This window comes from Amblyomma mixtum, chromosome 8 (assembly GCF_055824585.1).
Source record: "Amblyomma mixtum isolate Tamu chromosome 8, ASM5582458v1, whole genome shotgun sequence".
NCBI lineage: Eukaryota > Metazoa > Arthropoda > Arachnida > Ixodida > Ixodidae > Amblyomma > Amblyomma mixtum.
Window position 1 is genome coordinate 148492606 of NC_143019.1, and position 10922 is coordinate 148503527.

At 47.3% G+C, this 10922-nt stretch overlaps 1 protein-coding gene across 4 annotated transcripts in view; it reads left to right on the forward strand.

Annotated features, from left to right (window-relative positions):
- The window catches only part of LOC149334770 (glutaminyl-peptide cyclotransferase-like), an 84448-nt gene extending 76881 nt beyond the window's left edge, over positions 1 to 7567 (forward strand). For all 4 annotated transcript variants that reach the window (XR_016284824.1, XM_089555388.1, XM_089555387.1 and 1 more), the window contains one exon: positions 7384 to 7567. Coding sequence is in view for 3 of the 4 variants with exons in the window: in XM_089555388.1 (XP_089411514.1) it covers positions 7384 to 7529 (146 nt within the window). In the remaining variant the exon portion in view is untranslated. The remainder of the gene's footprint in view (positions 1 to 7383) is intronic.
- Positions 7568 to 10922: the final 3355 nt, after the last annotated feature.

Here is a 10922-nt window from a genome sequence, read left to right on the forward strand (position 1 = left end):
TTTGGTGTGGAAAAGTTCCACCAGTACTTGTGGGGCAATCCTTTCACTGCTTATACGGATCACAAGCCTCTACTAGGATTACTGAATGATGACAAACCCATTCCAGTGCAAGCATCACCACGACTAGTCAGATGGGCATTGAAACTTTCTGCATACAATCACAAGCTTGTGTACAAGCCTGGTCTGGACTTAGGTCATGTGGATGCTCTCATTAGGTTGCCGTTGCCTGCAAACAACGTGGATCTACCTGCACCTGCTGAAATGTTCATGCTTGAACAAGCATACCCAGGACTGTTGTCACCTGCGATTGTGGCACAAGCTACAAAAAAGGATCCATTCCTGAGCCACGTAGCTCTTGCTGCCCTGCGAGGGGAAAAACTTCCAGCAGGACCAGAAGGAAATCCATTCACAGCAAGGAGCAGTGAACTCAGCCTCCACGAAGGTTGCTTGCTGTGAGGTTCCCGAGTTGTTACCCCAAAATCTTTGCAAGCCAAAATCCTAATGATACTTCATGCAGGGCATCCTGGCATTGAGAAAAGCAAGACAATTGCCAGAAGCCACATCTGGTGGCCGGGAATCGATGGAGACATCACTAAGAGTGTAAAGAGCTCTGAAACCTGCCAAGCTTACCTGCGTGCACCGCAACGCATTCAGCACACGCCATGGCCGTTTCCACAGAGGCCCTGGTCAAGACTTCACGTTGACTTTGGGGGCCCATTCATGGGTCATACATTCCTGGTCATTGCTGACGCCTATTCAAAGTGGGTCGAAGTTTTTCCAGTGACGTCAACATCAGCGGATGCTGTTATCAATGCTTTGCGAACAACATTTGCGCAGCATGGACTGCCGAATCTCATAGTTTCCGACAATGGGCCTGCCTTTGCAAGTGAACAGTACTTGGAATTCTTGGCACGTAATGGAATACGTCGCATGCTTGTGCCTCCCTACCATCCAGCTTCGAATGGTGCGGCAGAGCGCATCATACAGACTGTCAAGAACAAGATCAAGAAGAGTGGATCTGGATCTTTCCAAACCCAGATTTCGCGGTTCTTATTTCATTACAGAACCACGCCACATGAAGTCGCAGGCAGAGCACCGTGTGAAATGATCATGGGAAGGATGTTCAAGACACCTTTGGATGTTCTTCGCCCAAATCTACACACTTCAGTGCTGCTGAGACAGTTGAAGCAGAAACTACAGGCCGATCAAGGGTGCCGTTCTTCTCCATTGCCGAATGTGGGAGACAATGTACTCGCAAAGAACTTTCGTCGAGGACCATCGTGGGTACCCGCACGTGTCACGAGCATCACAGCTACAGTCTGTCTCAGTGACGGTACTCTCTGGCATAGGCACGGCGACCACCTACGTCCTCAAGTCGAAGAAATCGTTGAGCCTACCACTGAACTATGGAGGCCTGGACATACTGGAACACAGGGCGTTTCCAGCCACCCATCAACTGAGTGTCACACTGAGTGTGACACTCTGCTGTGACACAGCTGTGAGTGTGACACAGCCAAGCTGGTGTCACACTGAGTGTGACACCAGCTTGGCTGTTTCTGTGAACTCTGACCTCACCGTGAGTGCTACTAGTGGCACAGAAGAGACAACTGTGAACGTGACTGGTGGTACAGAAGAGACTGCTATGAACTCTCCCAAGTCAGCGTGCAGCACGCCTCAGTTGCGAAGAAGCATGAGAAGCCGCAAGCCAGTGCAGCGTTACTCTCCATAATGCTCTTCTCTTCTTGAACAAACTAATGGGGGAGGACTGTTACAGTTTCGGTTTCATGTTTGTTTTGTGGCGCCACCTGGTGCCGACGGGATAGAACTTGCGAGGCAGCAAGGCAATAAAAAGGATACGGCTCTAGGAGCAGTTGTTCGTTGCGTAGTGGAGCGCGGTGCATCATCGTCCGTTTCTTGGAGCCTAGCCGTTGACGGCGACCGCCGAGCCGGTCCGCCTCTCGGCATTGCTCGGTCCACTAACTCGTTACAGGGACGTTGCTGTTGTACGCTGTTGTTTGTGTGCCTTCGGACAAGATTGAAGGCTGCATAAAAGCGCCGTCGCGCAGCACTATACTCACTGCCTAGTTTGATGCATTGCTCGTAAAACGTGATTTAGTGAGAAGAAAGTATGCACTTGAAGCGAGCCAGCTCGTACACTTTTTGCACTCTACCTTCTCGGTTAGCGACTTAAGCCAAGGTTGCCGAGCTGAGTTCGCGATAACTGTGTTTAGCGGCGTAACTGTGGGTAGTACGCCCATGTGCAAAGGGGTTGTCTGACCTGCAACTTGCTTGCACTTTCGGTGCTCAAAAATCTTTTGTAAAAAATTTAACTCAGGTAGTAATCGCACCCCTAAATTTATGTCAATTAAAATAAAAAGTGCAATGATAATGCAAGTAAATACGGTAAGTGGTTATCTTTTTCTTTACTCTTCATTCAATTTTTACCCTGCTTAGCTCAAAGGCGCTATGGCAAGGGAGTTAGAATGATGAAAAAAACACATCTTCATTCATATAGCATACTTGCTGACCGGGAAGGCGATTCCATTCACTGATAGAATGCACAAAAAATGAATTTGTTCTGGTACGGTATTCCAAAATCTCAAAGGGACTATGCAAAGAATTAAAAGTCGCTTGTAAATGTTTTCAGTGCTTAGAAATGATCCTAAGAAGCATTCACACCAAGTATGAGTCTTCAGAACTGAGCCGGCAATTTAGTATGAATTTTTAAAAACCGTGTTTTTAAAATTTGTGTCTTCGTAGATTGGTGTCTTCGTAGTGACCGACATTGAAACTAAAATCGGGAAAACTGACGTCACTAGTGCCGTGACATCGGCAGGCCACCACACGCTGTCATTTGCTGGGGCCACGGCAGCCACGGGCACGCTTCCGGTAAATCGTCAGCTCGTGCCCTTGGGCAAGCGTGAGCCAGCTAGGCATTGCCTTCGCGCATATGGTTTCAATTTACCCCTGCCGCCTCTTTCTGTCGGGAGTTCGGGAGCCACTCGCAGTGCCTTTGTCACAGTGACAAGACAGTGAAGAAATCCCGCTGCAATCCAGGAAGGCGGAGAGAGAGACGCTGCCGACGCTGCTGCTGGGGTGCTGGGTGCGACAACCTGAAGCCGCAATCCGAACGTCAGCGAATGACGTATTCGTGGGCGGGGCCCAGCCCAGAGCTGTTTTCTTGATTTTTTTTTCTGGTGTCCCACGTTTACGAGATTGGGGGGGGGGGGGGGGGGGGGGGGGGGGGAGAGAAGCGTAATTTTTAATCGTCTACTTCACTTCACTCTATTACCTTAAAGGCCCCCAGGGTGGGGGGTATTACATAAGGGGTGGGTCACATTGAAAAATCAGATTGAATAAACAAAGAAAAAACGTAAGGTACAAATATTATTCGCTGTTAAAGGTAGTTGCTATACAGTTTGCAAATGTTGATGGGCAGGTGATTGCGATGATGTCGTGTGGAAGGCTGTTCCAGTCCTTGGCTGAGCGTGGAAACAATAACGATGCAAATGTAGTTGTACGCGTACATGGCCGGGCTACTTGAAGGGGATGAATGCGGAGGGAAATGCGTGCCGGCGGATTGATGTAGGGCAGTCTACGTAGTGAGCTGAAATAAAATTTGTGAAACAAGCACAAACTAGTAATACGACGCCTACAAGCCAGGGATGTTAAGCCTGCCTCCGCTTTTAGTGATGATATACTGACATTATATGAATAGCATCTTGTGGCTCGATTTTGTACTGATTCTAGGGAATTTATTAGATAATTTTGGTTAGGGCTCTAAATAGCAGAGGCATATTCTAATTTAGAACGGACAAGTGATCTGCACCTTCGGCCTCCTCCCTCAGTCCCCAGAGGCTGCGGAGCAACTGATGCAGCGGACATTGCTAAGGGTCTCTGGGTCCGGACAAGCCGCCATGGACGACGGAAAGGGTTAAGAACAACGCAGCGGGTTATAGAAAGAGAATTGATAGGTGCAACGATAAGAGACCTGAAGCGTGCAGAGTGGGTGAGGGAACAAGTGCCGGTTTATGACATCCTAGTCGAAATCGAGAGGAACAAGTGGGCTTGGGCAGGGCATGTAATGCGAAGGCAAGACAAGCGCTGGTCCTCAAGGGTAACTTAGTGGATTCAAGAGGAGGCAAGTATAGTAGGGGGCGGCAGAAAGTTCGTTGGGCGGATGAGTTCAAGAAGTTTGTGGGGGTATGGTGACTGCAGCTGGTAAAGGACAGGTGTAATTGGAGATACATGGAAGGGGCCTTTGCCCTGCAGTGGACGTAGTCAGCCATGTTGATGATGATGAAAATGCTGCAAATATGCACGAGCTCAAAAAAAAAAAAAATAGAACCACTTGCAAATATGTGCTGAAATAAAATTCAGCCTTCATACCCCAAAAGCCAAGCACCTAGAAAAGGAATAACTAACCTTCCTAAAATAACTAACACGCTAATAAAATATTTATATTACAAATGAGCGCTGAAAATCCTAGCTGCTGGCACGAATAAACCCGGCCGTTAGAACATTAACCTAAATTCTCCTCTCTAGCCTACACATCACCTAACCAACCTAAATCTAAATACACCTTACTTTAAACATATTAAAGGAAAGAACTCATCTATTCGACACTGCAGCATCGCTCTTGCAGTTTTCAGTCCGCTAAGTCTCGGTCACTACATGTAACACAAAGAACGCCGAAACATGCGTCTACACCGCACTGCTTTCAAACTACTACTTCACAAGGGTTCTTGCACACCTTAGGAGTGTTCATCAGCGCCACCCTGCAGTCTCAGAAGTATTGGACGAAAAGTAGGAGGGGACGTTATATTTTAGCCCCCCCCACCCCCACTGCCTCTCTAGACTGTGTAGGCTAGGTGCGTGAATGGTTCCTGTGAAAAAATTCGTGAATGCACTGTCAGACGTCGGGGACCTTTCGTTAAATGCACCGTAGGAGTTGTCTTGTGCCAAGGAATAAATCGTCCAGACTGGCAAGAGACTGCTCGAACACAATTGCAATGTGAAGGGTCACAAATTTAGCAACCTGGACTGCTAGCACACCTAATTCGCATTTGGCCTAACTACACAAATTGACCATCATTTTGTTTCTTCCCCCCCCCCCCCCAAAAAAAAAAAGACATCCCCTGTGCTCCTCGTTTTCGGTGACTGTTGGCTTCCGTCACGTGTGTCGTAACGGGCACTTTTTTCCATTACTTTGTCGGCTGAATAGTTTAACAAGGGCCCTGAATCGGGCAGTCTTGATGCCATGTGTAGCATAGGAGGGTTCTCGCACAGCTTCCACCCTCATCGTTCGTTCACGTTTCATGTGGCACTCGCTGTTGTGCTACGTCTGCCACTATGGACGATCATGGCGCTGGTGAACACTCTCAAGGTTCTTCAATGAAACATGGTGCTGGGCTGGTTGGTAATTCATACTTGGTGGGAAGACCGCACAAAAAACGACAGCCACGGGGGAGGACAAGACACAAAAGAATGCTTGTGTCTTGTCCTCCCCTGTCGTCGTCGTTTTTTGCGCTGTCTTCCCACCAAACTCTTAAGGCTCGCTTACACTACACATAGATGTCCCCGAAAGCAGAATATGGGACAGCTGTCGCCATAGCTCAACTGGTAGAGCACCAGACGTGAAATTCGGATGTCATGGGTTTGGATTCCGCCGGCGGCGTGTGATTATTTTTCTTCAGCTTTATTGAATCTCTCAATGATGAGATTTAAAAAAGAGACATCCCTTTTACTTCTTGGTTTCGGTGATTGTTGTCATCCGTCATGTATATACAGGCATGTGTGGAGATGCAAAAAAGAAAACTGACTACTTACCCGGAAAAATTTCGTTGAAGTGGAACCGCGCTCCAAAAATTTTGTCGTGGAGGAAAATAATTGCATTACCTTGTACGGTTTGTTTACTGGGAATCAAATACTTCGTTGTAGCAGAAATTTCGTTGTTGCGACATTCGTTGTGATGGGCTTTGACTACACCGAAAGCAATTCCAGGAAACCATGAACAGAGACTCTACATTCATTTTGAAAAGCTACAGCACCGTGGTTGTCAATAGCATTGTGTATGCATCTCATATGATCATCCTGAGGTACGGAATAGAATAAATCTTTAGCATAGGTGGAGAATCTGCGAAAAGTCTTGCCTCTAATATCATTCACAACTCTACAGTCTTGACCTGAAATGGTCAAACATGCAGAGTTGAAGGAGGCAAGTTCTTCATGCATAATAAGCACGAGCAGAGGGGCAAAAAACCCATTTTGCATATCACTGCTTACACTCAAAGCTAATGAAAAGGAATATTGTAAAGTCAACTTTTAATAATGCCTTGACAACGCAAGGAAACACAGGGAATGTAGACGTTCAATATCTTTGCTGTCTCAGGTCAAACCCAGTTGACCGCAGCAGTGGCAAATGAGGCCCGGGAAGTGCCTTGGGTGGTGTAGGATCTGAAAGGCTGCAAAAAATCAAATTTCATCTCCTCGTCGCCATTACCTCGGACCTCCAAATCCCGTGCCAGCTCAGTCGTCTTTCCTGCATTGCATTGCACACTTTCTATGTCTGTTTTCAAGGTAATGTGATTCTGGCATTGGCCCTCTAAATCTTCAGTCAGCCTTCTTTGTTATTAGCTTGTTTCTGGTGTCTTGGACGTCACTCGTTATCGTAGCCTGACTCAAAGACAGCTCCATCAATTCAGCTAGCAGGTCCCGGATTCATTTCTATGTCTGTAGAACGGATAGCACTGTTCGAACAGTTTCTAAACGTTAATTTGCGACACAGCGCTCGGAAGCAGCACCAGGCTGGTTCTTTTGGTAAATAAAGCTGATGGTTTATTGACCTGCATCATGAACAGAAATGGATTAGTGGTCTGCCTCCTGGTGCTTACAGCCACCAAGCCCACAGAGCGCAGCTGATTATCGCCTCTCTCTTATAGGGTGCAGTCGATAACAATGTCCAAGATTCCGGTAGGGTCTTGGGTTCGAACGATGGCGCTGTCAGGGTGAGGCAATGGACATGCATCACAGTCGGGGTAGGTCTGACGGCTCGCATTTCCCCCCAGTAGTGCGTGTGTGACGACAGCTGTGAGCACCTGCATCATAAACAGAAGTCGGGTTTATTGGGCTAACAATTAGCGGGACATATTGAAAGGTAAACAGCGCAAGACCGCAGTAGAAGAAACACTCACAACTGGAAGTTTAGTTGAAGACAGCAACACAATATCTAGAAAAAGTGGCCAACCTATCAACAAGCATACACACACAAACCCTTTGCACTGTTTACCTATCAATATGTACCACCAACACGCCTGGTTAGCTGTTTTGCTGAATTAGCGGGAGGCTGTGGGAGATGATCGCTTTGCACCCCTTTCTGTGCAGATGTGCCCATCGTGCATGTGATACCCAACCCGTTCCCGGGCGTCTGGCACACCCAGGACGACAACGAGGAAAACCTGGACCATCCGACCATCAACAACCTCAACAAGATATTCAAGGCCTTTGTTACTGAGTACCTCCAGCTCTGATTTTGTATATTATTAAAGAGTGTTTTATGTTTTCACTATTTTCTGCTGTTCCCCTCTGCTTCTTGAAGGTGAGGGTGTGCGAGCATCTTATTTGCAGTTGAATATATTCAAGTGGGTTGAATAACTTATGCGATGAACTGCCTTTTTCACGACACGCATACGCCACGCCCTGGTGGAAGAGTTGCGAGACATACTGGAAGAGTAAAGAAACTGCGCCAGTAGCAAAGGAGTAAAAGTAACTATCTAGTTCACTACAATATTATTACGGGTGTTAGCTCAGCAGCAGGCGCGACAAGCCGCAGTCAGAAGACCCCCAGCACTAACTGATCGTCCAAACAACGTCGTCTTCGCCTAGCAACTGTGCACCGTAACACTACTCCCCCCCTCCGCCGTGTGGTGGTTTTGAATGGTAGGGCTTAAGACGGGCTGCGTGCACGAGCTGTGTGGGGGTGCAGGGGCGTGATGTCGTCGGTCATATTGCCTCAAGACGCGGGACGGACCCACATAACGAGGCAGCAGCTTCTCACACAGGCCCACATGCGCGCACGCAGCCAGAGGAGTACGAGGGAGTCGGGAGGGTAGTGGGCGTTACGGTGATGAAGGTCGTACCGTCGTTTTTGAGCGAGTTTTGAAGCGTCGAGGCAATCTCGAGCGGTCTGGCGGGCGGCGTCAGCACGGGCAATGGCATCACGAGTGTAACTGCTGGTAGAAGGGTCATGAGGCAGGATGCGGTTAAAGGGTAGCAATGGAATCAAGGCGGAAAGCTGGGCTAGTTGGTGTGTCATTGTCAATTAACTCTTTTGCTACCGCGCCATAGGCCATCGATCGCATATGATTGATTCAAATCGCCCGCACAAAAAAGCTCATTTTGGAGAGTCGTGTACGTGCTCCGCCATCTAGCTAGCGAGCTCAACAACTGCTCTTTACATTGCAGCCTTGGTTTCAGTGTTTTGACATGAGGGGGCGCCGTAAAAAATAATACTTTGAACGGCCGCAGCGGAGTCAGCCGGAGAAAATGGCGTCCGCGTCGCCGCGCGCTCCTCGAAAACGAAAGCTGACACCGATTATGTCGGCCGGTTTCGGTTTCGTTTTTTGCGATGAAAGCAGCGGTTATTAGTCGGGCAACAATGTACAAACGTTGGATTTCGGTTTCGACAGCGAGACTTCGCCTCGGGAGCCCGGAACGTCAGCGCGTACTTGCATGCAAGTTCTGTTTTCGTTCGCTGTGAGTTTTCTGCGGTTCATACGGTTTGTAATTGATGAGAATGGTTTATTTTTGTGCTTCAGGGTCTTGACAACGTATGGCGAAGGCAGTTTGCCAAATGCTCAAGGTCGCGTCGCGTTTTTCAACCAAGACGACAGCTAGGTGTCCATATCGGACATCGCTGCGGAGCGGCGCTCGGAGATTAGCTCGACTTCTCGGCTTTTTTTTTTATGCTCTTCACGGCGGAAATGATGAAGACCGTGTGCGGAAACACTAATAAGTATGCATGGATGAAGATTTTCAGCAAGTTCGGCGTGACGGCTCATGGGAAGACGTGAATCTGTTGGAGATGCTGATGTTCATTGGAATCATCATATACATTGGAATTGTTGACCTGCCGCGACTTTATTTCTACTGAAATACCAGAATAATCTATTCTGGCCCTCTGCCATCAAAAATCATTTCTCAAAATTGGTTTTTCGCTTTTTTTGTTTGTTTTTTTGCACGTAACGGACCCGGATGATTCAGTGGCGGCAGCATCTATTGGCAAGACTAGGAAAGTGTCCTGGCTTTCGAACCACATCGCTAAAACTTATTTAATTGATTCTGATGTTTTAGAGCCTGCCTAAAATACCAAATTTTATCAGCTGGCTTTCAGGGAGCAGCTCATTCAAGAAATCTTCGGGTATGATGAGGGAAATGAAGTCCACGCCCCCAATCCTCCCATATAATCCATTCAACACCAACCGAAAAAAATTAAAAAAGAAGAAACTGCAAGCTCGGCTATCAGAGAACAAGGGAGGAACAAAGATAAAACCTTATGTGAAGCACCTGTCAGTCTACCTCTGCTTCACATCTTCACCCCTGATTGCTCTTCACAGTGGCACAGTCATGACCCCTGACTTGACAGGCCATGGAAAGTGCAGTAAATTTTTCTCACAGCTGAAACTGTGAATAATGAGAGCTATAAACATGTGCAACAGTTTGTATATTCCCGTTTTCCTCTAATCAAGTTCTGGCTTAGTGCAGCCGGTAATTTTTGTTTTTGCTACTTTTTTTGTTTTTAGCGAATTTCACAAATAAATGTTCATTTACTTTCGCACACACAACTCTTCTGTTTGTTTCATTCATAAGTGTAACTAATAAGCTACAATTTCATGCATTGCAATATGTGCTGGGTGTATTAGTTCTTGTGAAAAAAATTTTTCTTTCCGTACACTCCAAATCATCTATTTTTCTGCGGTAGCGAAAGAGTTAAAAGACTAGCGCATAAAACTAGGACAAAGACAGGGAAGGAGACAGGACGAGTGCTAATGGGTCGCGGCCAAAGAGCAGGTAGAAGGGGGAGTAGCCAGTGGCATCATGGCGTCTGGAATTGTAGGCGAACTTCACGAAAGGTGAACTGACGTCCCAGTCATGTTGGTGGTCTGAGACATACATAGCATGTCCGTCAGGGTGTGGTTAAGGCGCTCAGTAAAGCCGTTGGTCTGAGGATAGTAGACCGTGATGAACTTGTGGTGGGTGGAGCATTGTGTTCAGGAAAGAAAAAACAGCGCTAAATTGTACACAAACCACACAGAAAGACGGACAGGATGGGCGCTGACTCCACCTAAGTGTATTGAAAGCCACATGTAGCATATATATAGCCCGAAGAAGGTGAACGCATGCGCATTTCCCACATGGCAAAACACACACACACACACACACACACTGACGATAACGAATTCTCATAATCGCGTATTTTTTAACAATCTGTGCTCACTTAATCGTAGGGAGATAGAAGTGGTGCTGACACACATGCCACCCCCTCTGATAAAAAAGGCTTCTGCCAGTTCGCGAGCTAATCTATCCTTGAGAAGGGTTGTTTTGTAGGCCAGTTTATTTCAAGAAATGCTTCGGCGCGGCAGACAAGGACAAAACGTAGAATAACATCACAGAGCGCCTTTTTTTTTTTTTTTCCGGGAGGGAGGCATCACTGAAGTAGGAAACCGGGACGACGCCAAGGCCCTTTCTTTTCTCCTTCCTCGGTAGGTGTGGTCGCAGGGTACTCCACAGGAATTCGGCCGACGCTCTAGTAAGGTTGGCGCTCTGTGGTGTTATTCTACGTTTTGTCCTTGTCTGCCGCGCCGAAGCATTTCTTGAAATCTATCCTTACTTCTCGTTAGAATTTTAATCTCTTCAAGTTGTGG